The sequence below is a fragment of the Python bivittatus genome, unplaced genomic scaffold (assembly GCF_059951505.1).
Source record: "Python bivittatus isolate LINGU-HERP-01145 unplaced genomic scaffold, Pbiv_v1 ctg000440_np1212, whole genome shotgun sequence".
Taxonomy (NCBI): Eukaryota; Metazoa; Chordata; class Lepidosauria; order Squamata; family Pythonidae; genus Python; species Python bivittatus.
Window position 1 is genome coordinate 3622127 of NW_028277063.1, and position 20712 is coordinate 3642838.

General features: G+C 41.5%; 1 protein-coding gene across 1 annotated transcript; it reads left to right on the forward strand.

Moving 5' to 3' along the window:
* The first annotated feature begins 12 nt into the window (after nucleotides 1–12).
* Nucleotides 13–18566, forward strand: PRPF31 (pre-mRNA processing factor 31). The gene is made up of 14 exons (XM_007438809.4): nucleotides 13–160; nucleotides 4450–4635; nucleotides 4937–4997; nucleotides 5202–5285; nucleotides 6279–6376; nucleotides 7530–7636; nucleotides 8595–8764; nucleotides 9225–9382; nucleotides 9483–9572; nucleotides 10808–10935; nucleotides 14708–14780; nucleotides 16019–16147; nucleotides 16700–16798; nucleotides 17398–18566. The coding sequence occupies exons 2-14, from the start codon at nucleotides 4462–4464 to the stop codon at nucleotides 17524–17526; spliced, it is 1500 nt and encodes a 499-aa protein (XP_007438871.1). The 5' UTR covers nucleotides 13–160; nucleotides 4450–4461; the 3' UTR covers nucleotides 17527–18566.
* The last annotated feature ends 2146 nt before the right edge of the window (nucleotides 18567–20712 follow it).

The window sequence follows — 20712 nt, forward strand, 5'->3', positions numbered from 1 at the left end:
GTGCGTCTTTGGCTACTTTGTTTCTTTCTGAAGTTCTTAGTTTCGCGCTTGGGGCGTCCATGATGAACGTAGGAGGGACGCGTTCGGGCGCGCGACGAGTGTAACGGGGGACTGAGAAGAAGCCGGAGCGGCGCTGAGGTGAAGAAGAAGCCGGAAGCCGGTGAGGGGGAAAGGGAATCCTTAAAGAGTGGAGGAGACTGGATTGGGGTTAACACCTTATTCAATCTGCTTATTAATTACAGCGCTAATTCTCCCGCCTCCCCGCAGTCCTCCTAACAACCCTCTGAGGTAGGCTAGGAGGAGCGGCTCGGTGAACCCTCTGCCCATTGAAGGCTCCTCACTGGCTCTCCCCAGCCCGAGTCCAGTATTTTCTGCACGGCCTCTCGGACGAGCTTACAGTATTTTACAGTGGCCATACGCCCTTTATTATATGGAAAAGACAGCCCTTTATTTCAGAAAGCTGTGCTTTAGATTTAATTTCATTATTTTTCTTGGTTTTGCTCTTCAGTTTTCCTTTGTAAAGCAAAGTTATAACCATAAACAATTTTTTTAATCCTTCTGAACCTCTTTCAGATTTGCCCCTTTTTCAAGTTTGTCCTTTATTTTTTCCAAGAAAATATGGTCACTGTAAGTATTGTCCAGTATGAGTGGGGAAACATGATAGGTGCTTCGTGCTGTCATGCAGGTGCTGCAATTTAGGAATTTGTGTTACATGCCTTCTGTGTAATTGTGGCATTTGTACAATGAGATCATTGTGTGTGTCATAATTTTGAGATTGCTGGATATGCCCTTGTGTACCTCAATCCCCTCTCTGCCCCAATCTTCTTGCATTGGAGCTGTTATTATTTTTACTCTTTCTGTTTATTATTATTCCTGTTTACTCTTCCTGTTATGTTCTGCAGAACAATGTTACACATTTACATATCACAGTAGGATTTTTTACAACACGCTTTACTTGGTTACTGAAACAACTCATTTGGGGAGTTTGCATGTTACGTCAACTCATGTGATAAACACAACAGATAAAGTTACATTAAAAGCTAACCAAATTTCTAAGCTGTACAAACACAACTGATAGGTCTTGAACTGACCTGATGAAGTAAGTTGTATGAACCCAATCAGTGAGTTCTTTTGGCGCCGTTTTATAATTGCATCCCTATATTACTCCTTTTATTTCCACCAGGTATGTACCACACAACTCCATTCATGGTGGTAGTTCTTTTTTATGTATGTAACAATTGCTGTATTAAATAGTTTCATAAACTTCACAGGATAGGCTATGCACAATCATTACAAGATCCATTTAACATTTAATCTCTGAATGCTCTTGCTTTCTATTGTCCTCTTCACTCATTTCCTTAAATGGAAACTCCTGGATGTAAACATTTATTTCATTTATATCTCTTTCAGAAAGTCAAGCCAATTTACAAAGCATTCCTTCTTTCACTTTTCCCCATAGCAACAATTTGGTGGGGCAGATTGGGCTGAGATACAGTGGGGCAAAAAAGTATTTAGTCAGCCACCAATTGTGCAAGTTCTCCCACTTAAAAAGATGAGAGAGGCCTGTAATTTTCATCATAGGTATACCTCAACTATGAGAGACAAAATGGGGGGGGGAAAACCAGAAAATCACATTGTCTGATTTTTAAACAATTTATTTGCAAATCATGGTGGAAAATAAGTATTTGGTCAATATCAAAAGTTCATCTCAATACTTTGTTATATATCCTTTGTTGGCAATGACAGAGGTCAAACGTTTTCTGTAAGTCTTCACAAGGTTTTCACACACTGTTGCTGGTATTTTGGCCCATTCCTCCATGCAGATCTCCTCTAGAGCAGTGATGTTTTGGGGCTGTCGCTGGGCAACACGGACTTTCAACTCCCTCCAAAGGTTTTCCATGGGGTTGAGATCTGGACACTGGCTAGGCCACTCCAGGACCTTGAAATGCTTCTTACGAAGCCACTCCTTTGTTGCCCGGGCGGTGTGTTTGGGATCATTGCCATGCTGAAAGACCCAGCCATGTTTCATCTTCAGTGCCCTTGCTGATGGAAGGAGGTGTTCACTCAAAATCTCACGATACATGGCCCCATTCATTCTTTCCTTTACACGGATCAGTCATCCTGGTCCCTTTGCAGAAAAACAGCCCCAAAGCATGATGTTTCCACCCCCATGCTTCACAGTAGGTATGGTGTTCTTTGGATGCAACTCAGCATTCTCTCTCCTCCAAGCACAATGAGTTGAGTTTAGACCAAAATGTTCCACTTTGGTTTCATCTGACCATATGACATTCTCCCAATCCTCTTCTGGATCATCCAAATGCTCTCTAGCAAACTTCAGACGGGCCCAGACATGTACTGGCTTAAGCAGAGGGACAGGTCTGGCACTGCAGGATTTGAGTCCCTGGCGGCATAGTGTGTTACTGATGGTAGCCTTTGTTACTTTGGTCCCAGCTCTCTGCAGGTCATTCACTAGGTCCCCCCGTGTGGTTCTGGGATTTTTGCTCACCGTTCTTGTGATCATTTTGACCCCACAGGGTGAGATCTTGCGTGGAGCCCCAGATCAAGGGAGATTATCAGTGGACTTGTATGTCTTCCATTTTCTAATGATTGCTCCCACAGTTGATTTCTTCACACCAAGCTGCTTGCCTATTGCAGATTCAGTCTTCCCAGCCTGGTGCAGGTCTACAATTTTGTTTCTGGGGTCCTTCGACAGCTCTTTGGTCTTGGCCATAGTGGAGTTTGGAGTGTGACTGTTTGAGGTTGTGGACAGGTGTCTTTTATACTGATAACAAGGTCAAACAGATGCCATTACTACAGGTAACGAGTGGAGGACAGAGGAGCCTCTTAAAGAAGTAGTTACAGGTCTGTGAGAGCCAGACATCTTGCTTGTTTGTAGGTGACCAAATATTTATTTTCCACCATGATTTGCAAATAAATTCTTTAAAAATCAGACAATGTGATTTTCTGGATTTTCTTTCCCATTTTGGCTCTCATAGTTGAGGTATACTTATGATGAAAATTACAGGTCTCTCTCATTTTTTTAAGTGGGAAAACTTGCACAATTGGTGGCTGACTAAATACTTTTTTGCCCCACTGTATAGTGAGTGACTGAAACTTACAAGGTGAATTTTCATAGTAAAAATGCCTTAAATAAGTATCAAATTTAAAACGTTAGTCCCAAATGAAGACACTGTGATAAAACTTTGCTTGAAGCTACCTTATAAGATAGTATAAACTTTTAATTCAAAATCAAAGTGTTCAATTGTATGTTTTATTTATGAAGATGTTGGGAAAGAGTTCTTAGAATCAGCATTAAATTTTAACTCTGGGAAAGGAGCATAGACATCTTGTAGAAGACTCAGTGACACTGCATGTTATATTGGTGTACAGCTACATTGCAATGATGCTATGTATCATGATATTAAAAATTAATTTTGTGAATTATGTAATTTGTATCACATCATGATGTAATCATGGTGAGGTTCCCCCCCCCCACAAGATCCAGAAGGCCCCCACTCTGCTGTTGTTTAGAAGAGCCATGAAGAACTGGTTCTTCAGCCAGGACTTTGGTCAGGGAGAGTGAGACCCCTCACTTCATCATGCTTGCCATTTTTTATCTTTATTTTTTTTTCTGTTGTATTGATTTTATTGTAATTTCTTTGATTGTTGTGAGTGGCATTATTATTATTATTATTATTATTATTATTATTATTATTATTATATCCATTCCTCCCCACCCACTACAGATGCCCCATAGAAAGGAGGAATGGAAGCTTTAATCTTTGGGAGATGCCTCTTGGCAATGTTGAAAAAGGGAAGGGATGTGGGCAAAAGAGTTATGATTCTGGCACAGAAAACTGGAATTGGTTTACTAGATGGGGGGAGGCCTGGAAGTTCACATGTTTTCTAAGAATGAACGTTGGTATGAAACATGGTTTGCTGGAGTACTGGAAGACTGAAGGATTCTATGTTAGAAACTGAAGAAGAGATTAGAAAGGACATATATTGGGAGGAGCTAATAAGATCTGGAAATTTTTGACTGAAATGAATTCAATAGGAAAGGAGTTGCAACTGTGGTAAGGAGGAGATTCCTTCAGAGAGATAGAATGAAAGAGAAATGAATTGAAGAGCGTAGCAAACTGGATCGTTGTGCTTATTGGGGTTCTAAGATAGTGTATGACTTTCTAGAGAGTTTCATGGGTTATAATTATTACATGGTAGCTGAACCTTACAGAAGTCTTAAGATTATATTCCTATAGTGGTATCTAGAAACTGAAGTCCTAACTTTTGGAAGGTGGTTGGTTGCAGAAATATGGGATTGGAACTGTTTCCAACCCAGTAATGAGAGAAAAGATTGATAAGTAAGGCTCTGAATCTTAATTCAATTACTTTAGTTTTTTCATTAACCCTGTTTTGGCTTTCTTCTTTAATCCAGTTTTCTCTTTTCAGCCTTGATCCACCATGTCTTTAGCAGATGAGCTTTTGGCTGACCTTGAAGAGGCAGCAGAGGAAGAGGATGGCAGTTTTGCAGATGAAGAGGATGAGTCTCCCATTGAAGATGTCCATGAAGAGATGCAATTGGATCTGGCAACTGATTCAGTCAAAAGTATTGCCAAACTGTGGGATAGCAAAATGGTAAGAGAAATGGACATCTTTCACATAGGACAGGATTCATCAGTTTAATATGCTTGTGAAGGAATCTTTATGACCATGCCAATTTGATCAGATGGAGAGACAGTCAGAAATAAAGTAGTAATTAGAAAGATACTAAAGAATTGTCCCTTAAATTGCTTTGAATTGAATAATAAGATTAGATTTCAAAACTGATTTTGGCCTCAACACCACATGTTTTGTAACCTACCGTTATTGTTTTACACTCTGAAGTTCAAGATGGAAGGGAAGCGTGATTTTAGGTCTTTTTCTTTCTCTCGTGCAGTTTGCTGAAATCATGCTGAAGATTGAGGAATACATCAGCAAGCAACCAAAAGCATCTGAAGGTACTGTTCAGTTCAATTTTTTTCTGTGAAAAAACAGCAATACATATAACACTTCCCTTACATTTTTTAATCTACTGAGATCACATCCTATTCTTGCATTAAGGCAGCTCATTTCCCTTCAGTCAAGAGCCTGGACACCTCTGAACCCACCTCACAGTCACCTGCACTTCATAGATTTTGACTAACTTCTTTTTCCCTCCCCAGTTCTAGGTCCTGTAGAGGCTGCTCCTGAATACAGAGTCATTGTGGATGCCAACAACCTCACAGTAGAGATTGAGAATGAACTGAGTGAGTGCAAAACCTTGGCTGCTTGTTTGGGGGCAGGGCTAGGAAGGTACTAGAAACAATATACAGTGGTACCTCGGTTCACAAACTTAATTCGTTCCACGACTCTGGTCGCGAACCGAATTGGTCGTGAACCGAATCAAATTTTCCCATAAGGTTCAATGTAAATACGGTTAATCCGTTCTGAACCATATGTATTTTTTTTTTAAACCACAAAAATATGAAACAAAGTACAGTACAGTACAGTATGGAGAGAGAGAACACTAACCTTGCTTGAGGTGACTTCTGGCGTGGAGGACAGGAAGGTGGGTGGGGAGGCAGTTATTGTTTGGAGGGAGAGTCCCCCTCCCTACAGGAAGCCACGACCACGTGTCACAGCAGGGAAAATGGCCGCGGGTCGTGTTCGTCACCCGATGCGGAGTTCGCGAACAGAAGCAAAATTTTGCGAATGGTGCTGTTCATGAACCGGATTGTTCGTGAACAGAAGCGTTCGTGAACCAAGGTATTACTGTAGTAAGCGTTATATGGCGATATGTCTGTAGTGGTATGAGTACAGTGGATTTCTGGGAAAGGGATGTTATCTAATAACTAATGGTATGGAAGTTAGAACATTTGAGGTGCAAGGATATATAAGTGTGCTACTTTTATGGCATCAAATGTAAGACAGTTCAAAAGCTGTTTTAGGAGAAGTGGTTCCTCTTTCAGCAACAAAAAATCCAGTCTGGCCTATTCCTAAAGGGTCTCTTTGGTTCAACAGCACTAAAAAGAATTGGGGCAGCATGTTTTTGAAGGCTTGCTTTGGTTCTCTCTAATGCAGCCTCCCCAGTTGGCAAGTGCCAGATGTATTGGATCCGGACTCACATCATTCCCACCCAGCATCCTGCCTTGGAATTAATGAGGCTTGAAATCTAATCCCTCTACAGGTTATTAAGTTGAGGAAGCTTGTTCCACACTCACAATCATCTTTCTGCTTTATGGATTATCTTTTGTCTCTAGATATTATACACAAGTTTATCCGAGACAAATACTCTAAGCGATTCCCAGAACTAGAATCCCTTGTTCCCAATGCTCTGGACTACATCCGAACTGTTAAGGTATTGTGCTTATTCTTAAAATATGTGAAGTTCATTCTTCAGTTTACTGTCATGACTACCACAAGTGCCTGCCCTCTGGAATGAGTTCCCCCCAAGATCCCAGTGGCCCCCACTCTACTATTGTTTAAAAGAGCTGTGAAGACCTGGCTCTTCACCCAGGCCTTCAGTGAAGGAGAATAAAACCCCTCACTTCATCACACTTGTCATCATGTATCTTTATTTTTTATTGTTTTTATTGATGTTTCTTTGCTTGATTGTTGTGAGCCGCCCAGAGTCACTGAGAGTCGGGTGCCATACAAGTTTAATCTATTATTATTATTACCAGCATCATCCATAGCATCTCTGCATTCTCAGCAATCAAAACCCATTGGTTACTTTTGTTACCGATTCACTGGGCTTTATGGCCATATAAGAATTTGCATCTAGGTTTCCTGGATTGAAACTGAGTACTTTCGTTCATCCTTCCATTATCTGGTATCTTCCAGATATGTTAAACAAGCCAAAGCCAGTATTGCTCCCATTCTAAGAGCTGTGATTCAGTACATACGGAGGGAATAAAATACAGAAATAGAGAATACAGGTGCAGGAAATGTAGGTGCTAATCCTTATTCAGTCACAGAACTTAGTTTTATCTTCCAGTATATAGAAAGATAAAAATGAGAACACTAAAATTTGTTTCTCTGAAATATTTTTTAGCCTTTGTTTTCAGCCAAATATGCACTCTAAACTTAAAAAGATTACTAAGATTGCCCCTCAGGCTGGCTGTGCAGAAGGCATGACAAAAGGAATGGGGAAGGATGAGAAAAAAAACAGACTCTGCTCTTAGTTGCTAAAGTTGAAGGAAGCATCTTGTAGTGCTGCACCTTTGGCAAGGAGGAGGCTGGTGGGTTAGATAATATTCTATAGAGAATAGAAATAGAATATGGAGAATAGAGAATTCAGTCTCTCTGTGGTCCTTGGTTCATGGATTAATTAACAAATCCAGAACATGCTTATCTTTCAACTCCTCAGTTCTTGAGGGCCTGACATTTTGAAATTGGATGAAGTATCTGTGGTGCTTCTCACAGTGCCTTTCAGCCCAGCATGTATTTGTACAAAGATTCCTGGTCATTGTCAAAAGCTAACCTCTCCTTCAAATGTTGGACTTTTGCAGGAACTGGGCAACAGTTTGGACAAATGCAAGAACAATGAGAACCTTCAACAGATCCTTACCAATGCCACAATCATGGTGGTCAGTGTCACGGCATCCACCACCCAGGGGTAAGGTGGGCCCTCTGTGAAAACAGAGGGGAGGATTTAGAAGGGATGTGGGAGATCAGCTCCAGAAAGGGACTGGGGCTAAATCCACACACGGGGCCAAAAAAACCCCAAAACAACAGATTGTACCACTCCCGACTGAAAGTGAGAAATTCCTTTAATTTTTCTTAAATCTTTGCACATTAAGGGAAAAGATCTTGTCCCAGCCATCTTCTCTTTGGTGTGCTTTTTTTTTCTTCCTCTGAGAGAAGAGGGCTCTTAGGTGTTTAAAAAAGCATCTCACTTCTGCAGTCAAGAGGAGCACTACTCATTCTTGTGACATCACAGGTTAACCATCACAGTAGTTTTCCATTAGAGGATTCTATGTTCTGTGTGATGTGTGAAAAAGTGCTGTAGTCCAAATGAAAGTGTGGGTTTTCTGGTGATGCTTGTACATTGATGTCTGACAATCATTACTGTCTGACTATATTTGAGAGAGGGCAGGGAGACAGGAAAGGTGTGCATCTAGCTTTTTTTTTTTTTTTAGCACACTTCAGGACAGAAATAATAGTGTTAGCATAATTCAGATATTCTTGATGCAGCTTGCTTGCATGACTGAAGATCCAAAGGAAGGGAGAAAAACATTATTTATTATCTCTGCCCTTACTCATGTTCCTGAATCCTGCAAATTCTGAAAAGTGCTTTTTGTCTCTAAATTTCATTTGATCACTCTTCCCTAACGTTGTGCCCTCCAGATTGCAGCATAGATAAAGGAATTAAAAGAGTTAAGATCCAATCCGCAAAGTCTAAAGCCAAAACCAGTCCCACCAAGTTGGGGAAGATGGAGCTAATATATATAGGATGATACTAAGAGATCCTAATCAAAAGGACTTTGCTCTAGCATGTTGCGAATATCAGTGTTGCAAAATGAATATGATGGCTTATTATCAAAGTGTCAAGAGGGCTCTTCCTCCCATTGTAGGCAACAGTTGACTGAGGAGGAACTAGAACGCATCGAGGAGGCCTGTGACATGGCCCTAGAGCTGAACCAATCGAAGCACCGCATCTATGAGTATGTGGAATCCCGTATGTCCTTCATTGCCCCAAACCTGTCCATTATTGTTGGGGCCTCTACTGCCGCTAAGATCATGGGTAAGTTGCTGGATCGGGCATCAGGCATGGAAAAATAGGAGTTTTTGACTAGAATGTAGAGTTGTTGGCAGAAAAGGACCTGAAATATGTGGTTTTTAGAGGGAAGTTAAATATTTCTCTTCTAACAAGATGTCATTGTTTAGTTATTAAGAGAACTTATTTTACTCTTATAACTCAGCTTTCCAAACAGTGAGCTGTTTTTGTTTTTCATTTAAAACTGCAGAACCAATGCCCTGTTGAACAGTAAAGACACTTCTGATATATGATTGATTCTGGCAAATCTCCATGGTTGTGGATTAGCTGGGCGCCTTCTTTGTGGATAGCAAGCTCAGCTTCCCAGGGAAAGGCCCTTCTCTGCAAATCTCAACATGCCAGAAATTGGCTGATCAAAAGGCTTGAAGCTTCTTGACTGTTTGATCCTACTGTATGATGTTCACTCTTGGTTTCTTCCTTGATTAAGGCATTGCTGGTGGCCTCACAAACCTTTCCAAGATGCCAGCTTGTAACATCATGCTCCTGGGAGCCCAGAGGAAAACTCTCTCAGGCTTTTCCAGCACTTCTGTGTTACCTCATACTGGCTACATCTATCATAGTGACATTGTACAGTCACTGCCTCCGGTATGTATGTGAACCTGTAGCTCCTTTTCTGATCGGCATGTTCGTGCATGAGGCTTCCAACCACACTAAACCAGCATTGGTTTTTATTCCTTCTTTGTAGGATCTGCGGAGGAAAGCAGCGCGTTTGGTGGCAGCAAAATGCACCCTAGCAGCTCGGGTAGACAGCTTCCACGAGAGTCCTGAAGGGAAGGTGAGGCATGCAGGTCAAGGGCTCTAAGCCACTGGGGTAGCAGGGATAGGAAGCATAAGTCAGACTCCCTGAGACATCTCTAAATGGCTTTGTTTCAGTGAAGATGTGCAGCAAAGCCCTAAGATATGGACCTCTCTCAGAAAGCTTTTTGAGCAAGTTGAGTAGTGGCAGTGATTGCTTTCATGTTTGTAAACGCTTTAGATCAGTGTTTCTCAACCTTAGCCACTTTAAGATGGGTGAACTTCAATTCCCAGCATGGCTGGCTGGGGAATTCTGGGAGTTGAAGTCCACCCATCTAAGTGGCCAAGGCTGAGAAACACTGCTTTAGAGGCTCCATAGAGGCTTAATAAGGAAATGGGTAATTCCCCTAAGGAAGAGGGGATTTAGAACCGATTGTCAAGAGAAGGAAGAAGGGTATCTCTGGGCTGCACATTCTTCTTGTCCCTCTTCTAAGGAACGTAGAGAAGAGCCAAGTTGGCTTTGCCACTCCCGATTATCTCTGCACCAAAACTCTAAGGTAGATCAGATTGAGAGATGCTGGCTGGCTCAAGGTTTTTCCCAGTTTAGGAGTTTTTGAACCTGAGTTTCCAGGTTCTCATGTCACTATTACACTTCCCCGTTTTTGTGAGAAGATGACCATTTTCAGTTTAGCCTAGGGAATGAATCTACTGTGGGAGGGAGGTGAAAGATGAAGTCATTAATTTTTCTGTAGGGAAAGATTGAAAAGATACAGCTAGGCCAAGAGGAGAAGTCTAATAGGCTTGGTTTAGTCTGCGGGGATAAAGTCAGTCTGGTGTTTAGTGTGGCACCCAGTACACAGCCTCTCCAGTTAACAGAGGAAACATAGAAAAAAGTTGAACCTGGGATTTGTCTTAGGGCAGTGTTGTCCAAACTTGGCCACTTTAAGATGAGTGGACTTCAACTCCCAGAATTCCCCAGCCAGCATGGCTGGCTGGGGAATTCTAGGAGTTGAAGTCCACTCATCTTAAAGTGGCCAAGTTTGGACAACACTGTCTTAGGATATTGCTCAGGGGTGTGTAGGGAATCCATGAACGACAGGCATAGCAACCAGATTTCTTCAGCCTAAGTTGGAACTCTCACTTTTCCCACTTTGATCCTCTGACTGTTCAAATGTTGCTTCCCAGAGGTTTCCACTGTGATAACATGGCCTCCAGGTTGAAGAGGGCTCCTCTCACCTGCTGTAACTTATTGTTTTCCTTCTGTTAACAATCCAGGTTGGATATGACCTCAAGGAAGAGATTGAGAGGAAATTTGATAAGTGGCAGGAGCCACCTCCAGTGAAGCAAGTGAAGCCACTGCCAGCACCTCTGGATGGACAGAGGAAGAAACGGGGAGGCCGCAGGTGCGGGGGTACTGGTGAAAGGCTCTGGATGAGCTAAGGGGGAAGGCCATGCAAAATGCCAGGAAGTGAGAAGCAAATCGAATTTCTATCTATCTATCTATCTATCTATCTATCTATCTATCTATCTATCTATCTATCTATCTATCCATCCATCCATCCATCCATCCATCCATCCACCTACCTACCTACCTACCTACCTACCTACCTATGTCAGCATATCTTTTTTTAAAAATATTTTTTACTGAAGATTATATAAAACGGATAAAATTAATACAAAAATCAAATACAAAACTAGATTTCTTTTAAAAAAAAGGACAGTGCAAAGAAAAAAAAATCCCCCAACCAAAAAAAAAGTAATAAGAAATTTCCCCCTTCATCCCCAACAAGTATATACAACATTAACAACTTACAGTGGGGCAAAGAAGTATTTAGTCAGCCACCAATTGTGCAAGTTCTCCCACTTAAAAAGATGAGAGAGGCCTGTAATTTTCATCATAGGTATACCTCAACTATGAGAGACAAAATGGGGGAAAAAAATCCAGAAAATCACATTGTCTGATTTTTAAACAATTTATTTGCAAATCATGGTGGAAAATAAGTATTTGGTCACCTACAAACAAGCAAGATGTCTGGCTCTCACAGACCTGTAACTACTTCTTTAAGAGGCTCCTCTGTTCTCCACTCGTTACCTGTAGTAATGGCACCTGTTTGACTTTGTTATCAGTATAAAAGACACCTGTCCAAAACCTCAAACAGTCACACTCCAAAGTCCACTATGGCCAAGACCAAAGAGCTGTTGAAGGACACCAGAAACAAAATTGTAGACCTGAACCAGGCTGGGAAGACTGAATCTGCAATAGGCAAGCAGCTTGGTGTGAAGAAATCAACTGTGGGAGCAATCATTAGAAAATGGAAGACATACAAGACCACTGATAATCTCCCTTGATCTGGGGCTCCATGCAAGATCTCACCCCGTGGGGTCAAAATGATCACAAGAACAGTGAGCAAAAACCCCAGAACCACACGGGGGGACCTAGTGAATGACCTGCAGAGAGCTGGGACCAAAGTAACAAAGGCTACCATCAGTAACACACTACGCCGCCAGGGACTCAAATCCTGCAGTGCCAGACATGTCCCCCTGCTTAAGCCAGTACATGTCTGGGCCTGTCTGAAGTTTGCTAGAGAGCATTTGGATGATCCAGAAGAGGATTGGGAGAATGTCATATGGTCAGATGAAACCAAAGTGGAACGTTTTGGTCTAAACTCAACTCGTGTTTGGAGGAGAGAGAATGCTGAGTTGCATCCAAAGAACACCATACCTACTGTGAAGCATGGGGGTGGAAACATCATGCTTTGGGGCTGTTTTTCTGCAAAGGGACCAGGACGACTGATCTGTGTAAAGGAAAGAATGAATGGGGCCATGTATCGTGAGATTTTGAGTGAACACCTCCTTCCATCAGCAAGGGCACTGAAGATGAAACATGGCTGGGTCTTTCAGCATGACAATGATCCCAAACACACCGCCCGGGCAACGAAGGAGTGGCTTCGTAAGAAGCATTTCAAGGTCCTGGAGTGGCCTAGCCAGTGTCCAGATCTCAACCCCATGGAAAACCTTTGGAGGGAGTTGAAAGTCCGTGTTGCCCAGCGACAGCCCCAAAACATCACTGCTCTAGAGGAGATCTGCATGGAGGAATGGGCCAAAATACCAGCAACAGTGTGTGCAAACCTTGTGAAGACTTACAGAAAACGTTTGACCTCTGTCATTGCCAACAAAGGATATATAACAAAGTATTGAGATGAACTTTTGATATTGACCAAATACTTATTTTCCACCATGATTTGCAAATAAATTCTTTAAAAATCAGACAATGTGATTTTCTGGATTTTCCCCCCCATTTTGTCTCTCATAGTTGAGGTATACCTATGATGAAAATTACAGGCCTCTCTCATCTTTTTAAGTGGGAGAACCTGCACAATTGGTGGCTGACTAAATACTTCTTTGCCCCACTGTATCACTGTCTCTTAAATACTACCAAATGTATCTTCATTCCATACTTCACCCTGTTTTCTGTGAATGCCACTCTAAATCCACAGCTCTCCTTACTAATCAACAAAAGGTATAAAGATTAACAGACATAACTCACAGCATAAGCATTTAGTTCCCCTTTCCATTTAAACATAATCCCCCTAATCCCTCTCTTAGTAATCAAAATCTCATCCCAACTGACAATTCAACATTACAAAAACCCATAATTAAACCCAATTAACAATTCAACATTACCAGAAATAATAACCCCTTATTTGTATGCCAAAAATAGTAACACGCATATTGCAAACCAATTACTTAACCATAATCAAATAAACCAGTTTTATATTTTTTCTTCTAGTATTTTTGTCTGTTCTCTCGAAATCCTTGTCAACTTTATCAAAGTCCAGATGTATTTTCAGTATAGCCATTCCTGTTAAGTCTTTTATATTCCAATTTAAACAGGTTATCAATATCCCTCTTTCAGTATATTATTTTTATGTCTTTTTTGATTTTCAAATGATCATCCAATTCCATTTGTAAATCCAATATTACCACCTCTTTCTTATAAGTTATAATTTTTAAGTCCACCTTAAAATCCATTTCAGTTATTTTCCAGGGGACTTGGTTCTACTCAGTAGCAATTTTTGGTTACAATATAGGGTTAAATATTCCTAGGATTTCTTGAGTTAATTTAAAAAATGTTTCCTTGAAGGTGGCCATCTGGTGCTCTCTAGTGATTAACCTTCAAGGCTTTGTTATCAGGTCAAAATGTAAACACAAAGCTTTTTCCCACACGAGAGGATCTTTTTAATTAACTTCCAAGTCTTTCTTTAAATCAATTTCTTCCAAATCCTTGGCGTTTAAAAACTTTCCAAAGAACAACAGTATAATTCCCCTTTGGTTATATATTACAAAAAATGAAGATCTTACAAAGGTGGAAACATGTCATTTTCTTCCTTTTCAAATGGATTGAAGAACACTCACCCAGCAAATGTCTAGCTTGCAGCTCTGAAGGTTTTTCAATCTTAATAAAATAGTAAGAAAAAAAATTAAACTCCAAGATAATTAAAAAGATGAGGTTTGGATGAACTTTGAGTCCTTAAAAAGGCTATGCTAACGGCTCAGAGCATGATGAAACCCACGACTCTCAGCTGATCACGAGTGGCTGCAAAAACAACAGTTTCTGCTGCCGACTCACCCACCCCCCAAAAAACAGCTGTCCGGAATGCATGAGGGTAATCTCAAGATCTCTCTTTCATCCAGAGAGAATTATGGGCAGTCTGGATCCCCCATCCAGCTGCCTTTTGGCTGCAGTGTCCCCAGAAGCTGCAGGTGTCAGTTCTCCCACCTCACCGGTAGCAGACTCCCTATATCAGCATTTCTTCTACTGTTTCTTCAGTAAAGAAAGATAAAAATGCAGAACTTTCATATTTGAAAATATAGCTTTGCGTCTATTTTATCTCAGGATATACATTTTTTTGTTGTCGGTGAGCTAAGAATTGGATCCAAGTATTTGGAAAGGGTGGGAGATTAAATGTACAGAAATTAGGCATCCATTCCCAGGGATTCTGATATTCAGAGCACAACTCACCTGAATTTATATATAAGCCCTAGGTTATAATCTAAATCAAATCAGTCTTAATACAGTCATAGACTAGCATTGATTGTAACATAACGAACTTGCTCCTGTGCATTTTTCAGTTTGAATTTTTTTTTTTTTTTAAACTTTATCTCCTGCTTCAGGTATCGTAAGATGAAAGAGCGTCTTGGCTTAACAGAAATCCGGAAACAGGCAAACAGGATGAGCTTTGGAGAGGTATGAGATTTTGCAGAAGAGCATTTCTCTATCTGTTGCTTTCAAACGTATTGAATTATCATTGTCCACATCTGAGGAATGCCAAGTTATGTATGGAAAGTTGTTTTATTTCTTCATATGTCTTTGAGGATGCCTGGTTATCTAATTCCAAGCGAGGGCAAGAGCAGAAATGAGGATTTCTGACTTCTGTTTACTAGTGTTGCCTTGGTATGATAGATTGAGAGAACTCTTCTGGGGAGTCACCTCGGGGCTATATCACACTTTACAACAAGCTAAGAAAACATATTTATGCAGTTCTGATTTTGCATATAGAGGCTCAGAAACATGTATGCTCAGAAATGCCACATCTGCCACTTTCTGTACAGTGAAATACAAATGTGTCTCATTGTTGTACATGGCTGTGAATCTCTAGGTTTTCCAGTTCTTTCGTCATGGAATAACTAGAAAAACAATATAAAGTGTGAAATGAATCTGTAAACAATGAGCAGACCGCTTGGTGTTTGTTACACTTGTAAGTGGCTACCAGGACTTGGTTGCTCTCTTCTGTCTGTGCAAGGCCCAGCTACATTCATAATGTGCAGGGCTGCTTTCTGAATGTATGTATTTGAATTGAGAATGCAGATTAAAAAAACATTTCTGCCTCCAGGTGAACTAATCTGACAGAAAAAAGGGGCAATAAATCTTTCAAGCTGATACTCAAATATCCATGCCTGAGCTTTGCTTCTGATGATTCTGGATTGGGAAGCATTCCTCCTGCAGCACCAGCTCTACAACTTGGGGGTTCAACTGCTGCTAGATAGGGGAGGCTGAGACCAAGATGGCTGCATGCACCAGTTTTGTAGCCTTTCCTGGAGCACGATTCCCTGTCAACAACTACCTATGCCCTTATTACCTCTCAAATCAACTATTGTAGTATACTTTACAACACATTTTGGAGACTACCCAGAATATGCAGTTGGTGTGAAATGCAGCAGTTCATTTACCAGTGCCGTGTAACTTCAGTACTTATGTGTAGCATTAGCTACCAATAGGCTCTTGAGTACAATTCAAAGGGCTGGTTGTAATCTAAAATGCTGTATCTATATGGGTAACTGAAGGACCATCTACTTAAGGTAGAACCAGCCCATCTGGTTCATTTGATTATAGCTTTTGTAAACTGAAGGGAATCTTTTGGTGGTATAGAAATGACATAAATACATTATTTACTTCACTTCTTCTCATCCCCATGCCTTTTCTAGATTGAAGAAGATGCTTACCAAGAAGACCTTGGGTTCAGTCTTGGCCACTTGGGCAAATCAGGCAGTGGCCGTGTCCGGCAGACCCAAGTCAACGAGGCCACAAAGGCACGCATCTCAAAAACACTGCAGGTGAGGAAATAGAGACTCGGAAAGTTGGAATGTCCAATTTCTGCTTTGAGTTTTTTTCCTCTAAGAAGCAGGAATGGCATGGTCTCATTACAAGTACTCTGGGCTTGTGTAGGCCTCCAGAATTGGGATTAGTGCTTTGGACTGGGTTCATGCAACATGCTACATTTTAATGTTTTATGGTATGTGAGCCCCACCTTTGTAGTTTGTAAACTCTGGTTCAGTCATCGTGTAAGATCATAGTCACATCATCTTTTATTGCTGTGTGATTGTTTTGAGCATGTATGTGTTGAGTCTGGCTTAGGACTTTTTGGAAGTCTCTCCCTACCCCAAAGCCTTTTGCCGTCCATCTTGATGGAGTACTTCTTGAACGCTTTCGTGGGCCTTAAATTACCTGCCTTCTCTAACAGCATAGCTTATAATTAGGATTCTGATCTAGGGAAGACTGCAAATGTGGGATGTTCCCAGAGGACATCTGGAATACCTGATTCCTACCATTTCTATCTACTACATATATATTAAAACCCCAAATGTCACCTTTTTTGTCCCAACCAGCGCACACTCCAGAAGCAAAGCATGGTGTACGGAGGAAAGTCAACCATCCGGGACCGTTCCTCAGGCACAGCTTCCAGTGTGGCCTTCACTCCACTGCAGGTAAGCATTGCTCTTAGCTTACATTCCACTTTCCAGTTACTCGCCCATGACTGGGAAGCACTAAAGTAGGGAATTTGTATGCGTACATCCAAAGAATTTGGAATGGTAAATTTTTCTGATTTTGGAGAATGGAGCAGGGGTGTAGTATGGAAATGAATCAACCCAAGCACTGTGGGAGAAGAAAAGTATCTTTTAATAATAAGCTTTTAGGAATGTGGATATACTGTACTGTAGAATTTTGAGAAATACATAATTTTCCCGGTAATCCTAAAGATGGATATTTCTTCCCTTGTGCCCTGCCTAAAGTTTTTAGTATTAGCAAGTGTAGGTCATGCCTGGGAGGAATACGAGCCACCTAAGAATGTGCTACCTTGTCCTCTTTTTACAAAACAGACCAAACCACTGTAAGCAATTTTCTGTCCTCTGTCTCCAGGTTGGGGGAGTTGGGGTCTATTACAGCCCTTCCCTTACCTGAGGCTCTCGGCTGTTTTGCAGTTGCAACTCCTAGAATTCCACAGCTGAAGGGTGCCAGATTGGGTAAACTCTGCATGTTGTTTGTTTTTCCTTCACCCATGCATTTTTCCGCTACGCATTTGCAGGGTCTGGAGATTGTGAATCCACAGGCAGCCGAGAAGAAGGTCACCGAAGCCAATCAGAAGTACTTCTCCAGCATGGCAGAATTCTTAAAAGTGAAGAGTGAAAAGAGTGGTATCATGTCTACCTCATAGCAAATATGGATGCTGCTGTTTTGACTAGCAGTTGGAACCACATCACATATGCTAATAGAAGAGTCTACACTGGACATGGACCTTATTGAGGTTGAAGTTCACTAGACCATTTGACTTTTCCAGCTCAACTCCAAGGTTCTTTCCAAATATCCTGGGCCTAACGACATCAGTTTTTTCCCTTTCTGTTCTCATATAATCCACCAGAGAGCCTGCTATTGTTTTAGCTATTGATAGGGTGGACTGGTCTAATAGAACTGAGTTCTCTGCCCTAGTTTTCCTTCAGTATTCAAAACAATTAAGTTGAAAGCTATTGAATGGCATGTAAGAGCCACGCTGAACTAAACTGTCCTGTCTCCCCCATTACTCTGGATCATCTTGTGTGCAACTTTAAAACAAACTAATTTTGTAAATACAGACTGGGCTGCCGCCACTCTCTTTCTCCATTGCTGTCTAGGAGCACTAGGTAGCTAATCCTTCCCTTTAGATTCTGGGTTCGGAAGAGATTACTTAAATAAAGAACACTTTGCGTCCTGTGCATATAGATTCCATACTGCCCTGGAATTAATTGTAACAGGACTATGTTTTAATGTGGGAAGTGGGGCATTTGAAGGAATTCCCCCAACAGTGTTTCCATACTCAGGTGCCTCCCTGTTGTGTGGATTTTGGCTCTCAGAATTCCTCAGCCACATGGCTGTTGTTGAATTCTGGGAGTTAAAGTCCACACATACAGAAGTCTTCAAAGTTGGGAAACACTGCTGTAATTAAGAGTGCACCTTCCCTAATTCATGTCCTCCAGATGGCCTGCGAGCTGAGGTTGATGGGAGTTGTAATTAACACCTTTGGGCGGCACTGGGTTAGGGTTGGACTTGCTTATATTTAAGTGGGGGAGAGTCATATGAATCTAAGGCAAAACTTACGTCAGTGGCAAAATGAATAAATATGTGTAGAAATGTGGTTGAGTATAACTGCAGGAATTTGAGGATAAATTGCATTCTGTTTCTAATACAGAAGTGATTAATTAAAAGAACAATTTTTCTTACTTCCAAGTGTCAATGAGGATTTTATTTAGTATAATAAAAATGACAGTTGTTAAAGAATCTTTCTCACCCAAGTGCATAAAATCATGCTGGATCCGTGTATGTAACAATAAGAAAGAATTATTTTGTAAGTGAATCTGAGCTGACATTGCATTACTTTCAGGGAGAATGACTTGAGAGTGGTGAAATAGCTGAAGTTTTGTAAGCATATTTTACTTACAATAGCTTGAAACTGCATATAATGTACATTTTTGAAGAAGAAACTCTGTTGAAGCCTGCGTGTCTAATCTCATTGTTCTGTGGGGCAAGAATAGGTGAGACACAGTTTTTGCTATCTCTGTGTTTGCTGTCTTGTGACTTGGAGATGATTCTTCTAACTACACCTCTTGCTTCCTATACCTTTTGGATAGGACTTCACCTTCTAGTAATTGAGCACAGATTGGTTGATCGATTCTGTGCAATTGACACTTGGAGACTACATAGACTTTTCTCCATGAAATGGAGCACAGTCCTTCTAAGAATGTCATCATGCATTTGGGTTGTAAAGTATGCCAACTTCCATGGTGGCGGTGTTGCAACTAAGTTGATGTTATAGCAATTCTGTTCATTCCTGGCATACATATTTGGCTATGTTTTTGTGGAGCTGGTGCATATCCCTGTTCCGTGGTGAAATTTCCCTTCAGAAAGTAGCTTTACTGTTGGCAAGTACAGTGGTACCTCTAGTTACGAACTTAATCCGTTCCGTTACTCTGGTTCCAACTCGAGTTGGTTGCAAGTCGAGGTAAAGTTTCCCATAAGGTTCGATGTAAATACGGTTAATCCATTCTGCGCTCCGAATTTGGTCGCACCACAAGGCAAATTTCCCCATAAGGTTCAATGTAAATACGGCTAATCCGCCCTCCGAATTTGGTCGCACCCCGAGGTAAATTTCCCCCATAAGGTTCAATGTAAATATGGCTAAACAGTTCTGAAACATATGCATTTTATTTTTAAACCTCAAAAACATGAAAAAAAGTACAGTACGGCACAGTATGAAGAGGGAGAATGGGGTGGGGAGGCAGTTATTGTTTGGAGGGAGAGTCCCCCTCCAAAGGGACATCGGGGAGGTCTCCTTCAGGGGTTTCCTCTCTTCTTTGCCTCTTAGCTGCAGGCTCAGTTCTGGGGAAAAACCTGTCTAAAGTCAGTTGCCAGCCTGCTCTGCATTTTCTTTGGAGCCATGCTGACAAGCACACCAAAAACCTTCCAAATGCCTCAAAACACACCACAAGCCTCACCAAACGTCTCCTTGCTACCGCGATCTCGCCCACAGGAAGCCGCAACCGCGTGGCAGCAGGGCAAATGGCCGCGGATCCGGTTCGTCGCTCGAGGCGGAGTTCGCATGTCGAGGTAAATTTTTGGGGCCGGAGCTGGTCGTATCTTGAAAAATTCGTAAGGAGGGGCGTTCGTAACGAGAGGCATCACTGTAACTGACATCGTAAGACCTAAGGACTTACCCTGGCATTCACCACGGCTTCACAATGAATCAAAAGCAGCCAGACCACTTTTGCAGGCTTAATCATGCCAGCAGTGTTCAGTAGGTGAAGCTCTCTACTGTTTTTCTCTGTTGCAACAGAATTTGTCCTTTGTTGTGGTGTCCTATGACCTGAAACCATTGTGAGCTCCTGCGGGAGAGGCAGTGAAGGAGGTAAAGGCTTCAGGTGTTCCATGCCAAAGATCCCCACCTCACAAGAAAGAAAGATAGGACCAAAGAAGCTCTGAGAACAAACACGTACTGTACTTTAAGTAAATGCAAAGGGCTGCCTCCACCAAGCAAAGGCAAGGAATCCAAACTTTCAGGCAAGGAGGAATAGATTCGTAAAGAATTATGAAAAGGGTATTGCCAATAAGCTGAACAGTATGAGATGCTCTAAATTAAAAAAAAAAAAACCGAAAACCAGTTAAGGACCACAGATCGACCTAGGAAGCTAAAGAGTCCTTATGGAAGATATAATGGGACGGGCTCACGCGTGCTTACTAACAGCGAGGTGTGCTTGGTATTCTGCGAGCGCAGCCGCTGCAGCTTATGCAACCATGTGATTCAGCAAGCCAAGGGTTAGTATCACGAGTGAATTTGGTCTCTCCCTTTTATATACGTGTTTTATTTAGATGC